The sequence below is a fragment of the Corvus moneduloides genome, chromosome 4 (genome assembly GCF_009650955.1).
Source record: "Corvus moneduloides isolate bCorMon1 chromosome 4, bCorMon1.pri, whole genome shotgun sequence".
NCBI lineage: Eukaryota > Metazoa > Chordata > Aves > Passeriformes > Corvidae > Corvus > Corvus moneduloides.
The window spans coordinates 66097787-66118720 of record NC_045479.1 but is presented as its reverse complement, the minus strand read 5'-3'; the positions used below and the strand labels follow the sequence as shown (position 1 = coordinate 66118720).

The window sequence follows — 20934 nt, the reverse complement described above, 5'->3', positions numbered from 1 at the left end:
GTGGTGTCCTCTTCGATTGAGCTGAGTCCACCCTAGAAAATATGTTAATTTCAGTGGTGTTTATATATCAAGTTAGAAACAGAGGTGTCAAAAAACCTTACCATTCTAAATATATCAAATCTATGATTTCAATTAGTTTTTGAACTGTATATGTTTAATTTTAACAATATAGTATTAAATATAGATTTTTTTCTTGACTGACTGACCTTTAGATCTGTTGATAACTAGGAAGAAAAATAGGCCTTGTTGGATTTTCTTTCCCCTTTGATTTATATTGATTTATCAGAACTCACTAGGGATTGAAAGACAAGAAAATGAAGATAAGGTTAAAGAAAGGTTAAGCATAGCATCAAAGCCCTTTTCACAGGCAAAAAGGTTTTATGATCTTTAAAATCTCAGCTGCATACTCTGTACATAATAATCACTATAATTAAGTGATTGTGTCCCCTTCAAAAAAAGTTGAAAATTACATAGAAGAATGATAAATCGTTAATTAATGATATGCTGTTCTGTTTCCCTTCTGATTACACCTCCTGCTGGGCATGACTGGTCTATTTGCTTCTAATCTCTACTGTGCATTCATTCAATTCCATGCCTATCCGCTATCATGTTTTCACCCTTCCTGACCATATGGTACAGAGCCACTGTAGGTTCAATTGGTGATTTCATGGTGTCAGTGTTCAGGGGAAAAGATGCCAGTGGTATCCAATAAGCATGCTTGGATCTGGTTGTCCCACCATGGAAATACCTAAAATTGCCATGAAAATGATAAACTTGTTCCTAAAAGGGTGTTTTAAAATGAGGATACGGTAAAGTTCATCACGACCATGAAAAATGTATTACCTTAGCTAAAGAAGGAGTTGTTTTATCCTCAAACTTGTCTTTTTTCACAAGGGGACTGGTGTAATATGGGTAGCTTGAAAGTAGTAGTTGGTAAGGAATAATGCTTTTTTAATTCCGAATTAACAGTACAGGGTAGGTTATCTCATTTCACCTACAGATGTAGAAAACAGTCCTAAAAATTCATTTTTAGCATTTTTGATTCAGAGTAATTTCATAGCTCTAGATTAATGTCAGAAAGATGTGTTGTACTTTGATTCCTGGTTCTTTTCTGTGGGTCTCATTACAATGTCCTTATTATTATTACTGTCTCTACCAGTTGTCAGGTATTTAACTTGACCTGCGCCTTGGAATTTAGACACTCTCTTCCTCTCTCAGTCTCTCCTGTGGCATGTCTAGCTGGCTGAGGAGGAACACACTGGGATGAATTTCATCTCCAGCTAGGCTGTGTATGTGCCATTTATGGGCTGAAGTATTATAGGGCAATTTGTAGTTCATTTGTTCACTGTGAAATTCATGGGGGTCAAGGTAGCAGGGAATGATCTTGTTTATTCTCTCCCTTAGCTGTTGCCCTTTGCCAGTACCACAATTACAAAGGTGGCCAAAGGAGAAAGGCATGTTCTGTCTTTCCTGTAAAGTATACTGTTTTCTGAGAATCTGCTTGCTCAGAAAAAAAAGAGGAAAAAAACCAAAACAAAACAGCAACAACAAAAAACCCAGCAACAACAACAAAAAAAAACCCAACCCAAAACAAAACAAAAAAAACCCCCTTAAAACAACGAAAGAAAAAAGCACATAATTTCTATAGGAAAAATTGAAGGGATCTAAGGACTTTCTGAACCAAAAGTGACTGAGCTGGACTCTTCAGTTCCCAGAGTTACATAAACCCAGTAGGCTGGAAGGAGCCTCTGGAGGTCTCCAGACCAAACTCCTGTTCTAAACAAGGCAATTTTCACAGTTAGGTAGTTTTCTGAGGCTGCATACTCCTGCCTGCCAGGGTAGGTGGTGCTGGCCTGCCACTGTTCCAGCCTAAGAATTCAAACAGATTTTTGCGAAGTGCACCAGCAGTCAGCAGATACATCTCATTTGTGAGAGGTTACAATTAGGCTCTGCAGTGAGAAATTGGGTCTAATCATCTATTTTCAATGACAATACGTTGCATATGGCTTGTTGTTTTGTAATTTACTCATTATCCCCATTAGCAAAATATGAACATATGACAGCTTTCTCTGATTTACCATGACTAGAAAATTGAGGAATGTTGCTTACAATTATGTCTTCCCACAGATGGAGAACTGTACTCTGGCACAGCAGCAGACTTCATGGGCAGGGACTTTGCCATTTTCCGAACTCTGGGGCATCACCATCCCATCAGAACAGAGCAGCACGACTCTCGGTGGCTAAATGGTATGTAAAATATACATTTCTCTGGTTACACTCATCCAGCCATTAAAGACTAGCACACAGCTTCGTTCCAGCAACATCTGTGACATATACACTCCTCTTTTATTTGGAGCAGAATTCTGTCTTAAACGAGTTAAACTAATCAAAAGTGATTTATAAAGAAGCATTTTTGGTTTAATTACACTGAGATTTGTGGAGTGTGATTAAATTTAAAACACACACAGACACTACAAGTTGGACAGAAGCTCAAGGCTTGTGGAGGCATCAGCCACACATCAACACAAAGTAGCTCCAGAGCCTTGGGCAGGATTGTGCCTTGTACAAGGTTTAATTTTTGCTGGGTTGAAGGAGACACGGCCACATCCAGCAGAAAGTCAATCAGCAGAACTTCTTGAGCAAGCCAAAGTTGTCAAGAGTTTGGAAAAAGAGAAAAGGGGCCTGGGCATTTCAAGCAATTTGGTTTCAAAATATCCAATAGTTCAGCAAGGCACAATAGCTTACATTATTGTATGGATATTACTAATCAAGCCTGTGGTTGTTTATTTGCGTGTCTGGGGAGAAAAAGATAGTTTCAGAGAAAATCTGATTTTGGCTTTGTGAACCAAAATACTTTAGAATGCATCTGAGTACTCTATCCGAGTTTTACTGAAGTCAAATTTCTAATAGCTCAAATGGAATTACACTTGGCTTTAGCTATACAAGGATATGAGCATTTTGGAAATGAGAATTTGTTGTCTGAAAAAGCTGACATTTGAATTAAGTAATACTAACGATAGTTGCTGAGTTAATTTAAACTTTAATTTTTTAAGAGTTAACTAGCTCTACTTTTGCTGTACATACTGCTTGCACCTGCACTCCTGTTTTTGAATTCACAAATTATTTTATTCTTAGACAGTTTTTGCTCCTAGCCATGTTATTTATGTCTCTGCTGAGGTTCATGCTTTCTTATGTGGTTTTGCAATTTAGTGCAAACTGTTCACACAAATTTTAATGTGTAAGAGCAGAGTATGTTTTAATACACAGTTTGTTATTAGCTGGTCAAAACCTTGTAGTATCAAATTGGGTGTCACATTAGCTGTATATACAATCCGTTACAACATCAGACCCTGACTCATAATTAAAACCACAAGATGCTATTGCAGGTTGGATTATCAACTCTATCTATAACATACATTGGATACACATGTCATAGAAGCGTGTATATGACAAATATGGATCTGTATTTTAATATGACAAGTTTATGAATGTGATGTATATCCTGTTAAATTTAGTTTTGCTGTAACTCGTGTGACTACTGTCTGTCTGCAGAACAGATTCAGGTCTTCCACACTTAAGTTCTACAGTCTGTGCTTGCCCAGTAACCCAAAAATTTTATTCTTTGGGTTATTTTATTATGACAATAAACAAAATTTCTGGACTTCAGGAAACAGTAAAGTACAAGGGTTATAGACATACCCATCTATCTTGATACCTGGTAGAGTAATAATGTGTTAAAGATAACCAACACCAGCTTTTGTTATGATAGTCATGATGACATAAAGCCCAATCATGCAAGCAAAATCTGCTTTTGTGCAGTAGATTTGCACAATGACAGCTGAGTCAGGGGGATTTATGCAGTGGGAAAGCGCAGCCATTGTCCCCAGCCCCTGTACTACACTGCTGAAAATGTGTCATTCCTTTGTGGATTCGGTTATCAGTCTTTCAGCTCCAAATGTGAGAACTGCTTTTCCCAAATTAGCACTAGGGTTACATCTGACAGGGTGCAGAATCCACAAATGCTTTGTGCTCAAGGTGGGGAGGAGAAGACAGTCACACATAAAGAGCTGATGAACCTCAAGCGATCTTGAATTTAAGTATTTTTCAAAATGAGCATAAAAGTAGAAAGACAGCATTTTTTGTATCACAAGGTGAAGGTGATTTCCAACTCTTAAGTAAAGTTCTTGCACTATATTTCTGTATTGAAAGTTTCAAATTTAATTTAAAACAAGATAAGAATCAAATTGAAACCTTTAGAAATTATTCTCATAACTGTCCATAATTTAATAGAGAATGATCCTTAAGTACATTTTTGAAATCTCTCTCTCCACTGCAATTTAATACACTTACCTTCCTAATATGGAAAGATTGGCCTAAAATCTGCACTACAACATTCCTATTAAAGGCTCTGAGGCTTTACTGTTAATTTCCCAGTGATAAGATCCTGGCAGCCTTTCCACACAGCTCTCCTAATTTCAGCAACTAACATGGAAATCCAAAAATGATAATAGATTGGGTTTGAAACTCTGCAGGCATTATTATTTGATTATTGTTTTAAATTTGTTATTTGTCTTTTTAAAATATCATTATAAAAGAAGCTCTGTGTTTGCACGTGTTTAAAGTGGATATACTTTTAGTGAAACAGCCTCTCATTGAAGAATGAAGTGTACACTGCTTTTTTAAAGATCTGTATAAACTATTTTTGAACCTTAAGCCTGTAGAGCTTTACAAGTCTTTTAGTAAAGACATGGATTGCTGTGTAGTGGTGGGTTTGCTTTCCCGGTTGCTTTTTACAGTGTGCTTAACCTCAGGTGAAAAACCAGTATTCTAATGGGCATATACTGAAGGCTGCAAACCAACAGTTCTGATCAAACTTAGAGACAAATTCTCATCCCCCTAGAGTTTAATAGCTAGATGGTGAGGCATCCAGTTCTAAGACCTTGCTAATGTTTACTTCAGTCAGAGAAGGAACTAAACTGCTTTTTCCATACTAAGACTAAGGTCAGAGCCAACAGGGTGCAGAAAACACAGCTGTTTGGTACCAAAAATGGAGAGGAGAAGACAGTTGTACGTGAAGAGCTTGCAGACTTTTCCCAGAAATTAAGTCTTGCCCTGAGCTGGCATAAAAGTTGGACAGCATTACACAGAGTGATTAAGTTTTTGGGATTTAAGCAGGAACACAGAGTTCCTACAGAGATCACACACTCACATTCTGGAGATGTTCAACCTTCTTATAGAAGTTGTATGTTTTGAGGAAGAGAACTGTGCTCAGCCCAAGGGAAGGTGCTGACCAGCAGCTCTTAAAGACTTCTTAAGTCTTTTAGAGATATTAAATACTCACAGGCTTCTAAAGCTTTCATTTTGTATAAATAATTAAGCAGTCACCAAGCCAAATAAAACAAGGGAGACTGATTCTATAGCCATGTAGTCAGGACATTCATCTAGAAGCTAGGGAACCATACATCAGTCACTGTAGCAGTGTATATTTAATTGTTGATACAGAGCTGGCCAGATGTGACAAGGAAGCATTTTGCAAAAACACAGTAAAATAAGCTGGTGCTCAGGGAAGTCATCTTGGATATGAAAAGCTGCAGTTCAGTGCCCCGACTGAATCATGTACTTTGATATAAGCCACATTCGTGCACACACCAGACATTCCAGACTCCTCTGGTACATGCATGGAGTTTCTCTGCATTAAAGAAGCTTTGGCAATCTTACTCAGTCCCAGTGAGGGTCGAGAATAGTTTTGAACTTTCGGAAAAAAATTCTGAAGTTGAAAAAACGTCTCCTGTCCAGCTTTACTATAAGGAGCAATGGCCTTGATGTTACACATATATCTTACAAAGTCTTGCCTACAGGCAAGTTTCCCTTTAAATGTGCCATTGCCTCTCATAGTTCAGAGCCATAAAGTTATTTCGAAGAAGCATGGATCATGTCCTGCTTCCATGAACTGCTGCAGCAGTTAAAAGGAAAAGATGAGTGGAAGCCTGAGCAGGTGGGAGCAGCTTCTCCTGGTGCCAGGGAGTTCCCTGCTGCACAGCAGGCAGTGTTTGCTGTACAGCATCCCCACAGCATTCGTGCAAGGGCTGAGGGCATGGCTGGAGGCAAGAAGGCAGAACTGGCAGTGCAGTCTACCAGAGCTAATGCTGAGCAATGCAAAAGCAATGCACCCAAGGCAGTTTTCAAGCTGAAGATTAGAGGAATGGAAGGAGAGAGTTTAAAGCTGTTCTCATCTCCTCTGACTTGAGCACAGGGGATCTGGCCTTAAATTGTTAACGTTTTGTAAAATGAATAACCATAAACATTTATTTTAAAAGCAAAGCAGGGTTGGGCTGAGAAAGATCTGAAAGGAAATGAAATCACAAAAGCTGCATTAAGACAGTATTATGAATCTGGTTTGCACCCCAGAAATACTGGCCTCACTCACCCTCTTTACTAGACCTGGGGTTAAGAGAGACTGTCAGTCTGGATTTCAAGACTTGGCTTGGAATTTCCTTGCTTTTTATGGTTTTAAACCACTCTATGATATTATTTTAGCATGCTTTCCTTGGCTTAATTTTTAAAGTGGAGTAGTAACTGTGCTTAGTCCCCCGAGGTTATTGTCCTTGGTAAACTTTACGGTTACATAAACAGCTGAGAATTATAGAAGCTGAGCGACTGTTCAATAAAAAAAAAAAAATGTCCTCTTAAATTTAACAGGGTCCAAGGCAGGAAACATGGACTTGATACTCTCCTGGCATTCAAACAGAACTGTAGCCATCACTTTGTTTCCACTTATGGCACTTTGTAGAATGTCCCAGCACTGGCAATACACGCACATGATTTTGAATGTATACATATTGCACAGTAGAGTAATGTATGGCAAAAGAAAGACAAGATTACAGGTAGTTTATAGGATTTTTACCTCTCTAATAAAATGCATTGAATGTGTCAAAATGTTAGAAATTAATTACTCTTGCTGAGAATTGGGTGTGTACATATTTTGATCCTTGAACCTATAATTAGTCTCTGGTCAACCACACCAAACCCTTTCCCTACCTATGCGTTGCCACTGATGGTCCCCTGTGATGTGCTACTCCCTTGTCCCTAAATGCCTTCCCAGTTTCCCATCTTCCAGTTCACCTCCTACATATTCTTAATCCAGATATGCAGCATGAAGTAAAATACAGGTAAGCAGATGTGGAAACAGGCTGACAGAACCCAACCATCCTTGCACCTGGGATTGTTTCATTAAATACATCTAAGATCTTGTTGGAGAAAGGAGGTGATGGATGCTACAAATACAAAAAAATCTCTGTTAAGAAGACAGCTATTTAAACAAAGGAGATTTAAAAAGAAAAAGTGTGAACTGCATATGAATTTACTTAGTCTTCAAATTAGAAGTCTTAAACTATGGTGGGAATGAAACTAGAAAAAGCTGCCCAATAGAAGTAGTCAGTGAGGCAGCCTAGATGGTTTTAAGAGGAACTCAGGTAACATTTTATGTGTTGTTATATAGCACACTTGCCTGACATTGCAAGAGACGAATAAGAAGCCTCTTCCAGGTCTGCCTTCCCATGAATTTACAAGGTCATATTTAAACAACCTTATGAGTGAAAACAGTGAGGGGATTTTTTTGTGTATGTCATTTTTCTTGTTGTTCTTTTGGTGTTGTTTTGTTTTTTTTTCTTGTGAAAGGATCTCTTGCATTTAAAATATGCATTTCTGTATTTGAACTGCATTAACCAGCTGATATGTCCTATCATGAAGGCTGTAGTGTGGACTGAGTTCCACACTTTCCCACCATGGCTTACAGAGGCATGAACAACTCCGACCCTTGCAGGAACAAAACATGTCCATATATGCAAGTCTCATTTCTCACTCAATACGTCCTGCCACCCCCATTCCCGTTATCTTCATTGCTAAGAATAGTAATAAATAATTTCACAGTGATAAATTCCATGTGTGACAAATGCTAATGTCACCTAACACAGTGCTAGGAAGTGCTCAGAAACTATGGTGACGGTGGCATAATACTGTGAACAGAATGGCACACAAACTCAATTTACAAGTTTTTTTTTCTCCCTTAAGTCTGTAGATCCATATTTGAGAGATTGAGTATGAATTTTAAGTTGTTTTTCTCATTGCAATCTAACAAGCTTCTTCTATATACATTTTTTGTTACAAACTGTTCTTTTTTTTTCTTGGAAGAAACATAGAATTTCTGAAATCACTAAATAAATTATTATTTCTTATTGTTATTACTTGACTTTTGTCCTGTCACTGATCTGAAATGGTTACAGGTCAGGAAGCCAAAGGTCCTGCTGAATGCTTGACCAGAACCAGCTGATTCAATTGAACCTGTCTGATAACTTTTCCCTGTATCTTTATACAAAGTAAGAGAAGCATTTGGTTCAGAAATCTAAGACCAAGTAGCAATTAGAGAATGTACTGAACAGTTTCAGTGGATGTGAGAAAGGTCATGAAGATGGTGGGTGGAGACAACCAGAAATAATATAATCTTCCCATCAAGTGGCCTAAATGAAATTATTTGAAATCGTTCTAGGAAATAGATCTCGCTCTCTCTCCCTCCCATGCCCCTAGGATTAGGTAATTGTCTTCATTAAATGTCAGTGCTGTGGATGAGATTGTTTTTTTCTGTTTAGGTTGAAAAGGTGGTAAAAGTAGCCAGAGGACAAGTTTCAAGGTTAGAGTGGAAAAAGCGGGTAGGAAAGATGAAGCAGCAGAGAACATTCTCCTGGTCTGACTGCACATTTTGGAGGCTTCCTGACACTATAGAGAATATGACCTGGAGCAGGAAGACTTGCCTCAGTAAACGTATTGGTCTGAGCTATAGCCACAGTATGCTTCAGGAAGTCAGGATACAAGTTAGTCCAGGAACCTAACTTAGGATATGTTTGTATTACATGGTTAACCATGAGCTCGTTTATGGGTTTTAACTTGGTCAGCCTTACTATCCACACCAAAAAAATGTAATAGCTGGGAGCGTAGATTAGAAGCCATGCTCTGCTGCAGTTCCTTCATTCTGTGATCTTTATAGTGCATATAAGATCAAAAATAATGGGAGAGCTCAGAGTTCTTTGTTCACTGTTTCCGCTGGAGACCAGAAAAGTTGCTCTGCTGCGTGTAGTACAGTTTTAGGAAAGAAGTTCATGGCTCTCAAGACAAGCAGTGTGGGATATGACCCCGGTCCCAACCAGATCACTGCAGCATAGTCTTTCTTAAAAGAGACTTGGCAGTGATGGCCAGTTTGAGATCTGCACTCACTCTTGTGCACTGAACTGGTCTGTTGGTGATATGCCTTAAAATTGCTAAATTTTAAGGTTTTTATTTAAATTGTGAATTGAAAGGTCAACGTATCAACATATATGAGGTTAACAGCCCAGTAAATCCTGGTGAGTCTCATGCTGGGGGAGATCTGAGAGTGCAGCCATTCCCATCACCTTCTCTGGAAGGCAGTTGGGTGAAAGAACCAGAACAAGCTCTGGGTAGATGCTGGATGTGGATAAATCAGTGTATCTCTGTACTGGGCAAAACTGGTGATCTCATTTAGGTGTTCAGATTCAAATTTGATGATGCAGGTGAATTGCTTTCTATAGTTTTCTCTCCTTCAGAAGAACAAATCTGACTCTCTTCTGCCTCTTTCAGCAGCAGGAGCTGTGTAAATGTCCATCTGCATGAGCACACTCTAGGAGTACATTCAGTAGGAATAGTGCAGCTCTGTGCCCTTCTCACACTGGTGAAAAACACCTGGAATTTTCTGATTATCAATAGTCCCAGTGATATTCTATCTCCTCTAAAAAGCGTTTTTTCTTTTTTTTTTTTTTTTAACCTAATATGGATTTTTTTTTCCTATGGATTTTTTTCAATGGATAACTTACGGAGTTGGCAGTGGATGGCTTTGTAAAGTCATGGTCTGTCCACCTAAGGTGACAAACTTAGTATATTATTCAAGCAGTGACAATAACCTCTACTAGAAAGCTTTGTGTACTCCTTTCAGTATGGTTAAAAAGATAATTTCTATCTATATATTTATCTGTCTATCTATCTGTTACCCACATGCATCAGTTCATAGGAAGACTCTCCCTTTTCCCTGGAGATAAATCTCAGTAGGAAAAAAAGAGTCATTTGTCCAGAACAGGTGTAGTGTTCACGTTCTAAGTTTGCATTTTGCTTTGCTTTTGGTATAGAACCTACTTTAAGTTATACAACACCAGTTTCTTTGTAATTATCATCTTTGCAGAGATCCAAATCAGCTTAAGCAAAAGGAAAGTTCAGATTAGGTTACAGGATTCCAAAGACAAAGCCTCTGTGTTATAGGCCTTGCAAATTCAAGTACGTTTCCCATGATCTCTGTGAGAGCTCATCACAGCTCTGATGCTTGAAAAACAGTGACTTTTAGCTACCAAATTGTGCCTCCTTTCTTGTTCACAGAAGTCACTAACCAGTTTTTCAGAAAAGTGAAGCAGAAATCTGCTTGTAGGAGTCACACAGCAGAATACTAATTGATTTAAACAAAGGAGGAGTGGGTCTGTTACAGCCCCCTTTATTGGGATATGACATACATCTGAATTTTCTTTTTACGTTCTTGTGTTATTTTTTTTTTTCCTTCTGCTCTAGCCATCAATTTAATGAGTGATGACCCTGTCAATACCAATTTCCTCTTCTTGGCCACCATGTTCAGAGTTTGGTGGGCATTCAATAGAGATTTACTGTTGACTGGGTAATTTGAGTTCATGTGTGTGGTGAAAAATTAGTGAGGAGAATTACCCCGAAAAGTGGATGCCATGACAATGCATGTCACCATGGTGTGACCAGCTCTGCTGACATAGGTTTCAAAAGCTCTCCCCCTGTGAAAATGGGGCCTGTTTGCAAATTAATTAGTTTCTAGCAGCAGCTTGATTGTTGACCCAAAGTTTGTAGAGTGGAAAAACAATCAGATTAGTGTGTTCAATATAAAGGCCCAGCGCGGTGCTCGAGTGCAGTTTGCCAAAATGTTGAAGCCGTGAATAGAGTGAAACAAATTCTTTTTTGAGAAGCCAAGGCAAAGGTTAAGTGTGATGTGACTGGAGCATGCTGGCCATGGGGCGGTGGGGAGAGAATTAAAGGTTTCAGCCACACAAAAATAGTGAGTGCTGAGCGAGTTGCATTGAATTTAATGAAATTCACAGCTTCAGACGCAAAAGTGCTTGGCAATGTTTTAGTCTGTGTTAAAGGGAGAAATAAGATGGCTTTGTTTTAAGAAGTATTCTTTGTACATCCATGTTGGACACCAGGGACTGAGCCTCTAAAGAGTTTTAGAGACACTTCCTGAGCCTCCACGCTGTTTCTAAGCACCTGCAGACTGAGGTTTGTACCAGTTCCTCCCACTCCCCACCACACACTAACTCCCTTTATCTCTAGTGATTCAATCCAAGCTTCCCATTCATCAACTCCAACATTTGGGCAGGGTTCTTCTTTTAAATAGTGCTGGTGTGGGGGCTTATGGACAAATATATTGGAAATCCATGCTTGTGAATAAATGACTGGCTAAAGCTTGTTATCCAGGTAGTGAGTCAAAAGATATATACTAAAAAATACAACAGGCCATATCTGTAGCTGACAAAACATGACAATGACCCCTATGCAGCCAAGATCTGATTTCTACTCATTACTGTGGCCATTTCATTATTACTCTTCATTCCTTCAATGGCTATTTTTTTAATATATGTTTACCCTTCATCATCCATTTTTGTTATTCACTGTTATTATCACTCTTGTAATATTTCCTTTGTATCAAACAATCCCTATGCATTTTAAAAACTATTGTTTTCCCACTATGACAAATAGAAAGAAGGAAAATACCAACTATTGTGAAGGAGCCCATGTTCATGGGCAGTTGAGGTATCTTTGCTTGGACCAATGTCTTAGCCCTGTTGGCCTGGATCAGAATGCCTGGCAGACCCAGGGGAATGGGAGGACAGAGCTGCTGAGCTCAAAATATGAAGGGCGCCACACAGCCCACCACATAGCCCCCACCCCATCAATTAACTGAGATGCCCAGCAGAGTTAATGATATGAGGATACAGCCCCTTAGTCTGTTCCCACCTCTTTCCCCCATTCCATAAAATTCCAATTCTTAGCCTGCGACCTGTGCAAACTCTGTGATTTGTTCTCGGTAATGGGGCTGAACCTACCCCCTTCACACTAACATTCCTGAACCGTGAATTGCTTGTCCCAAAAGGCATTTAGTGTTGCTTGCAATTAACGCAACTGATTGCTCAAAGCCGGCACCTGAGGTGGCATGGAGCCAGCTGGAAGCATAATTGGCTCCTTAGCTGGAGAAACATCCACTTCACAGTGGAGTCTGTGATGACGGAATTATTAGTTCAAAGTAAGCCAGGTATGTGAATACCTGTTCTATACATTAAAGCCTCCACTAGCACTAGGCACAGATGAATTATCGCAGACTCAAAGCCTCCCTTTCTCTCTGTCTCCGGAACTTCCCCTTCTCTTTGTTCATGAAATCGCACACATTTCAGCCTGAATATTTGTAAGGCTGAGTAATTGCTTTTGTTCTTTGGGTTATTTAATTACAAATCTCAGTAGATGACAGGTCCTCTGCTCTAAAGGAAGACATCACATTTGCACAGTTACAGAATCCCAACACAAATGTGTGTGGCAAATCAGTGACTGCAGATTTATTCATGCCCTCTGGGACCTGCACTGCCTTTTCAGCTTAGCATGCAATATGATTTAAATTACAGCTTGTGCAGAGCTGTGCCTTGGGATTACACTCCATGTTTCCAACTGTTTATAGTTCAGTGAGCTTTAACCTCTGTGATTCTGAAAATTAAATAATGTCACGGCTGATATCAAACTGATGGCTGGTACTAGATTACTAAATACTGTGTAGTATTAAAAGCCTATTTTTACAACAAAGTGGAAACGTCAATGTATTTAAAACAATGATAGCACATTCAGGTAGTTCAAGAACACAATTCAAAAGTTACCCTAGCCAAGAATGGCAAAGCTAATATTAAACTCCGTTATCAAGGATATTGTTTCAACTCCTGTATTTAGCAGAGTTGTGGCTCTGGACTTTACTAGAGGAAGACTTAGCCTAACACAGTGATTTGTGATGAGGTAGACACAAAGAGTATGTAAGATCAAGAAATGTAGACAGAGCATCTGTTGAAGTTAAATTTAAATTTGTTAATTCCTTGCAGAAGTTTCATTATTTCTGAAATAGTGTGATATATCAAATGTTACATCTTCAAGACCTTTTTGTGCTGTAACTGTGGACATCTTAATATTTCTGTAGCCTTTGAAGAGGAGCAGAGGAAACACCTAATTAGAAAATTCTGTATTTAATATGACATGTAATTTCCCATCAGATTACATTTCATTATTTGCAGGGGTTTAATTGGTGCAAAAACATTTAGTCATTTTTCTCTATTTAGTTCTGCAAACCCACGTTTCCAGGATAGAAACTGTTCCAGTCCCACCTGAGCCACTTCACCATGTCCCTCCCCAGGCTCCATCAGGCAACACTGTGAAACAAAAGGGTGAAACTGATGTCACCATTAGCAACATTTAGGCCACAGAGCCTCATTCATGACTGTGTTGTAAGGAAGGGGGAACAGGAAAAGGAAAGGACAAATGGGAGAGACAAATGGATATTTATTTTTCACTTGTAAAGGCATCATGTTGGACTAAATAACAGAAAACAAACAAAGAAGAATTCACACAATCTCAGTTATCAGATATGATGGACAGATCACAGACACACAAAATGTTTGATAAGTGGTTCCTCGATTGAGTTTTGACACAGCAGTATGTCCTGAACTTCCTATTTTGCTGCATTGCCAGAGTTATGCTTCTTTTTCCCCTTGATCTTTAGAGTGCCCTATACTACTTATTTCAGGCTTCTGTGTCCAGCTCTTAGTTATCAAAGTGGTGTCAGAAATATCCCATCCCTTGCTATTACATTGGATTCCATGGGCTTGTACAAATTCACCCTTTTTAAAAGGTGGCTGTTATATTTGTTTTTTTTAAACATGTAGCTAAGTGCTTTTACATACCATACAGTGAAAAAAAAAAAAAAAGATATGGTAAAGTTTATAGTAACATCTAAGTGGTCAAAGTATGCAGGTGATGACTAGCTAATAGTTGATAGTCAGAAGCAGTGAATGCCTCAGATGATGTGCTGGTGTGCAGATAACATACAGTGTTATTGAAATGTGGTAACTTTGCTTTTAAGAATCTCAGTATCAGTCTCAAATGTAGTAGCAGCATTGTACAAAAGACTATTGAGAGTGACCCACCAAAACTGAGGCTGATAAGCCTTTTTAGCTGTTTTCCCTCTGTTCTGAGATCACTGTATCACTGGTGTGTATAGGCTGAATGTTTCTGTTGGTAAGGTGAGCTGCCTTGTAGTGTTACCAGGGAAATTATCTCTTTCAAAGGCAAGGATTAAACTGTTAGTCTTCGAGACTACCATTTATTGTGCAATATGCAGCAGAATTTGATGTTCCAGAGCACTTAGAGCTGCCACAAACACACTGAGTAAATGAAGACAAAATAGTTCCATTTCTGTTTTACCTTTTAAAGTGATAAACTGGCATGTGTTTTTGTTAGGTTCCTGGATTATGGAGTCTTTTTAACATATCTTCAAATATGTATAAATTTAATTCCCTCTTGGTAGGCTTTAAAGATTTCTGTTCAGGTAAGTGCAGCAAGATTTGTAGGAAGATTTTGTTAGAGAAGTTGGCATAAGCAGAAACAAGAAAACCTTACAGTGACAGCTTTTTTACAGATGATCATTCAGAAAAAGCAAAAGAAAAGTTACTTTAAAGACTAGATTACGTATTTTTCCCATTCAATGCACAACTCTTATGAAACAGTTGCAAGCATTCAATGATAATACATTATCTGTGATATATTGCCATATATCTGCGGATTGGTGTTTATTGATTCTTTTACTGCTGTTTGGGCAAAATACAATATCCTCATAAGTAAGAAGTGTTCCACTGATGTCAGTGAGATTATTCATATTTCCTGAACTCTATGGTAACATTTGTCAGACTGTAAAATTTGGTAGTCATGGGGCACAGCTCTCTTCAGTTACCCATTTCTTCAGTCTCAATGTCCTGTTCTCCTGTTTCTCTAAAGCAACTTTCAGTAAGGGCAGAAAAATGCTCCACGAGAGAGGAAGGTACCAAACCTTTCCATGTGGTATTTTACATGGATTTGTGAGTCATCAGCTTTTTTCACAAGATTGTGTAAATGGGTTGTCATTATCAATACTCAGTTCTGTTCCATGTTTGACATACTGTCAGCTTTAATATTTTTTTGTCAGACCTGTTGGTAGAAAGCATTGTTAAAAAAAAAAAAATCCAGTTTCCCACTTATTACAGGACCTATATTTTTTACTACATTTCTTTATTTTATTACTTTTAAAATACTTCTGTTTAACTTTCTGCCAATTCCTCTCCCTGCAGTTTATGTATCACAAGCAAGTGTGCTGCAACGTCCTCCCTCCCTGCTTTTAAAAAACACTAAAATTTTGAGTCTGATCCAATGAAATTTTCACTCTTAAAAGTCACAGAAATTACATCAAATATATCTGAAGTGCTGTCAGTGAATAAATAAAACAAAAAAAAAAGAAGGGTTTCTTTGTACAGAATTAAAGTATGAACCAAGGAAACAATGTTTGAGAAGCGCAGCTTTCTGACTGTGTGGGTACTATTGCAAAACTTTTCTATCTGAAGCAACGTCACAGTTTTCATCTCACCTATGCTATCAAATACTTTTTTTTTTCTTTTTTAATGAACAGAACTAAGTTTCACATCAACAATAAATGACTACATGATTTCATTATTTCTGTTGTGTAAAACTGTGCTAATACCTTATGTTGACTGAAGCTAGATTAAGTTGGAAACACACATTGTGCTCACATGACTACTGAAAGAGGTTGTCATAACTGATGCTATCACTGAATACCTCTGGTTCTGCTGAGGGGTTTTGCTTCCTCTTACAGATGCCTTACTGCATTTTGTGTTGCTGTGCTACACTGACATATGAGCTAAAACCAGTCATTCACCCAGCCCTTTCCTCAGTCTTTGTTGCCATCCCTCATTAATCCTACTTTAATGGACTTTGTGTCAAGTTGCTTTACACTAGCTGTAAAAGTTCATTATACCAACAAAATGTTTCTCATATTTTGACAAAATTACCTCAGTTCTTTAGCCAAATCTAAAGGATTTAACAAAGAAATTAAATTACGGGAGATCGGAAAGGTTAGGTAATTGCTACAGGAGTGTTCTCTACTGGATGACTCCTTGGGAACTGGTGTGAGCTGATGATCATTTCCAGATGAATGAATATCTCTCGCTGAGAGTTGAGACTGTGGTAGATACCTGTCCAATTTTTGATGTGACATCAGGGAGGAGATTTTTTTTTACAGCTACACAATCTCTTCCACACACTTCAAATTGAACCTGGCAGTACAAAATTTGGAGGTTTTCTTCCTGTTTTCAAAATAGATTATTTTTGTCACAAAGGACATATTTATTCACTTTTTAGGCAGAAAAAAGTAATATTTCTGTGGACAAGTGGTTCTGGAGACAGGGTTATGCACTGCATGGAGCTGGCAGAGAAATGTTAGGAATTTAGCTTTCAGGAGACACAGGCTGAAGATATGCTTGTCAAGCCAGTGTGGTTCAGCTTTTTCCAGTCATACTGTTGAGGGCTGTCCTATTTTCCCTACACTGGAATATGTTTGCCATGTTAATCTCCAGCTGTTCCTCACACTCAGCCAGGTATTTGCCTCCTGCAAAGTGCTGTGTCAGGAGTTTGGCTGATGGTGCTGCAGCATGTTCCCTCTGCCTTCAGGACACCTTCTTGCACCCTTGATTTCTAGGTGGCAAAGAGGAAGAATATTCCAACAAGACATAGACCCACATCTCTCAGCATTCAGAAAGGCCTGAGAAAATCACATTAGTGGAGAGGAACAGGTTTAGTTTCTGGCTTTTAGGATCAACTGCCATAAACTGCTTCGGCATCTCCAGGGACTTGTGCTTCACCTGTGAATTTTCAGAGCTTACAAAAGGCAGGCCTGTAGCATGGCTGTATATGCCAAAAGTCTGTAACATCCCAAATCAGAAACATCTTTTGTCTTCAGTGCCTCCACGCTCCACTTCCTCCCCTAATACATCACTTCTTAGCATAAAGACTGTGGTATTTAGTTCTTGTCACTCATCCAGAGCTCTAAAGATGTAGGTTACACAGTTAAGGCACAGGCTTTCTGGTCTTATTTCCAAACATCAATGTCAAAAACTTCAGATAAATGACTGAGAGAGGAAGAAACAGGTTCTTAGCTGGAACTCTCATTAGCTTTAAGAAATACAAAAAATTGAGATTAAAGTATTCCTAAGTGGAGACAATGTGCTGCAAGCCTCACTTTCTGTTCTGTGATGGACACTAGTTTTCTCAATTGCCCAATTACTCTCTCTGAGGGACAAGTAAATAAGTTTAAAATTAATTGTGTTGATAGATATACGACAACCTTAAAACATAGTCAGTAATGGAAAAGAGGTGTTAATTTTGCTTCTTTCTCTGTAAGGAGATAATAATCACCTCTATTAAATGGGGTGGTTAGATCATAAGCATTGTTTTGTGAGAAATCTAATTTATGTTGAGCATTAAGCTATAATTTTACTGAACTTTTGTATTCACTTTTCTTCACCATATAATTAGTCTTTAACAGGGAATCAAAACTATTGTTGTCTCTTTAGAACAAAGGCTTCAGAAACTGGTAATTGCATCAGAGATCAACATTTTCTCCCTTCTCTTTCCTGTGGGAGCTAAAATGTTATTCGCAAGGTATGTTCATGCTGAATTATGCCTCTAAGGCAGAAGAGATGAGGCATCTTGAGGTGGTGGCATTGTTTTGGCAGGTATTAAGGGACTCATTCACGCTATTCTAGAGGTGCTGAGCACCCCAAACTGAGGTTGTGCTCCTCTTACTGTCACTTTGCTTTGCATCACTGCCAGCCCCTGGGAGGGCACCCATGGCTTGGTCCCCAGCCTGGTCTTGTCAAGTTTTCACTTCTGCTAGCTGCCCAGCCAGCATGGAGCCTGAATGCTTTAGGATATTATAACACATTTGCTTTTGCCTCAAATACAAATCAGTCATTCCTTAAAAAAACCAGTCATTTTAATTCAGTTTTAACATCTCTCACAATGAGAATGGATGCATAGATAACACTTATGGTCAAGCCACTGTAAAAGCCACAAGGACTAGAGTCCTGTTGCTGTTTGTGTAAGTGTACCATTGAGATGTAGAAGAATTTACACATGTAAAAACACGGTGTGCCTTTTTTAATGCATGTCTCTTTGCGTGTTACATTGCTGCTGCACCCATGTATTGAAATGACAGAAGAGTGATATGTTGTTGCTACTTTTAATACCTTTCATCCTTGAAAATCTGTAATCTCCTTATGTCACACAAGTCACCACTGAAGCATAGCAGCTGGATTCTGCAGAGGAAGGGTTTGTTGGTTTTTTGGGTTTTTTAATTCTGAAAAGAGTTTTGAATAAAATAAAATACAGTAAAATTAAATTTTTAAGAAGTACACTATTGAAATTAAAAGAAGCCTTATTAAACCTCATACTTATTAGCCTGTTTTATAATCTGTGACACAAAAATTGCCTTTACTAATCTTTGAAAAATTAATAAAAAACAGGATATCACTTCTAAGAAGGAGAAGCTGGCTGACATAACTAACACACTACTTTAAGATCATCTTGACTCAAAGATAAACTGCTTGATGAAGATCATCAGTCTTTAAAACTCTTTTCTGATGGAAATTTCCATTGCAAAATCAGTGAGGGACCATAGGGCTTCTTACCTTGTAATAGCTGCTGACAGCTTGATCATGCATGGCCTGCATGCCACACATCCTCCTGACTTTGTAAACAGCGTCTTTAAATGACATCTCTACTCTGTAGTCTGTCCTTTCTATGTTAGCATCTGACAATAACTTACCACAAAACCCTCACATTAGCTCCATAATAGCCACAAGTTGTCCCTTGTGCAAAGAGCATTCCCACTTTGAGGATGTGGTCTGATGCCATCCATGTTATTGAGGAGCTTCACTGGAAGCAGTGAATCCATGAGAGCTCTGCTGTGTTTGCCTGACTCAACAGCAGCAAGTGGAATGTGAAAGTTGAGGAATTTAAATGAAGGGACTTTAAAAGAACACCACTAAAAGCTTTGCTGTTTTGTAAACTACACTTGAGTGTGTAAAACCACAAACCATCTTAGCTCTCTCATCACCACATATTAACAGCTTTGTCCTCTGGTGACCTTACTGAGGCAGAGGCTCTGCTCTGCACATTTGTGACTGGAGCTGCAAGTCTCCTCTCTGTGGGTAGTAGGGCTCACTATGAGAGCAAGTCCAGATTTTCTGAGGAGAGTGTTTGGGTCTCCGTGCTGGATCTCAGCGGACAGGCGCTGTACATGGTTATGAAGTCTTGAGTAGCTGTCTGTTTTTGTTGTTAAATTTTTAATTTCAGCTTCTCTAGTCTTCCTCTCCTCAGGGTCCCAGTCACCCTCCACTACTTTTCATTAAATTATAGCAATTGCAGTTTTACTGAGCGTAAAATTTCCCTAGTTCCCTAAAATTTTCTTGCTGTGAACTGATAAATTAGTAATTTTGACCGTAAATATACAATAATAGGGGCATCCAGTTCAAACTCTCTACAAAACATTTCCTAAGAGAACTGCCCTTTGGCTCCTGTCAAGTGATGAGGAGATGACCCCAGCTTCTGTTCCTTCAGCTTACTCAATCTTGACAGCTAAAGGTAATTTCTGTGCCTTCAAGTTTATAGATCTTCATTAAAATGCTAATATGATTCAGTTAGAAAGCCAATTTCTGACTTTTATTGTTTCTTGCTCTTGGGTGTGTGTGTGTATTTGTGCGGTTGTTGCTGCTAAAGAATAACATTTGTTAAAGAACCAATGCAGATCGATTTACCTTTGCTTTTCCTCAACCTGAAATGCTGAGCCAGGCAAAACATGTTTCCATTACTTAAATAAGCAAACAATGGCATATAAATCATAGAGGCAGCTGGACCAAGGTGTCATTTTCATAAAGAGCCAGGTTTCTCAGGAAGGACAGTTTAATGGGCTGCTGCCAATGAAATGTCTGCAGAGCTGGTAATTGCAGGAGGGCGCACAAAGTGGTGTACAAAGGTGTCATGTGGGATCTGAGAAATAGCACCACAGCCAAGACAACTGGAAAAAGGAGACTGAAAAAGGTGTGGGTTTTAATAATTTGCTTCTTAAAGGCTGATTGTTTTAAATAAAAATATAAGTTTTTATTTTTAGCTTGTTCACTTTGGCTGCAAGATCAGAGAAGTGTTTTTAGCTGTTATTTTATTTTGATCGTGTTTATGCTGTGGCTTGGTTTCTCCTTTGATCATGCTTAAACACGTTTCAGAAATGTTTGTTTGATGTATGCTGTTTTTTAAAGCTCTCTTCCACATTGTCTGCCTGTGTTTTTTAAAAGCAATGAATCATTGCAAAATATTTGCTGTCAAATTATTTCTTAAGTCCATTTTCCCAAAACAAGCTTTCTGGACTTTCAGCCAATGGGAGACTGCTTTCAAACAAGAAAGTGTTGAACTGTTGTAACAGCATTTCTGAGGGCTTCATGGATTGGAGGCAGTTTTAGGGTTGCAGAATACTCCATAAATCACACTCAGAAATTTGAAGTTTTCACCTACCCCCAATAGCTGCAGTGCACTGACTTTTACAGTTGTTACTGGTGGGTTTGGATCAAAGTCCCACTTCCTCTTCAGTAAAACTTGCTTGAAGTTCATTCCGGCATTTTTTTTCTGGCTGTGTTGAATGTATGAAATAGGTCAACCCTGACTGAATTATTTTAA

General features: G+C 38.6%; 1 protein-coding gene across 2 annotated transcripts in view; it reads left to right on the top strand.

Annotated features, from left to right (window-relative positions):
• Positions 1–20934, top strand: part of SEMA3A (semaphorin 3A) — a 237593-nt gene that overhangs the window by 174445 nt on the left and 42214 nt on the right. For both annotated transcript variants that reach the window (XM_032106485.1, XM_032106484.1), the window contains one exon: positions 2128–2247. In XM_032106485.1, the coding sequence (XP_031962376.1) occupies positions 2128–2247 (120 nt within the window). The remainder of the gene's footprint in view (positions 1–2127; positions 2248–20934) is intronic.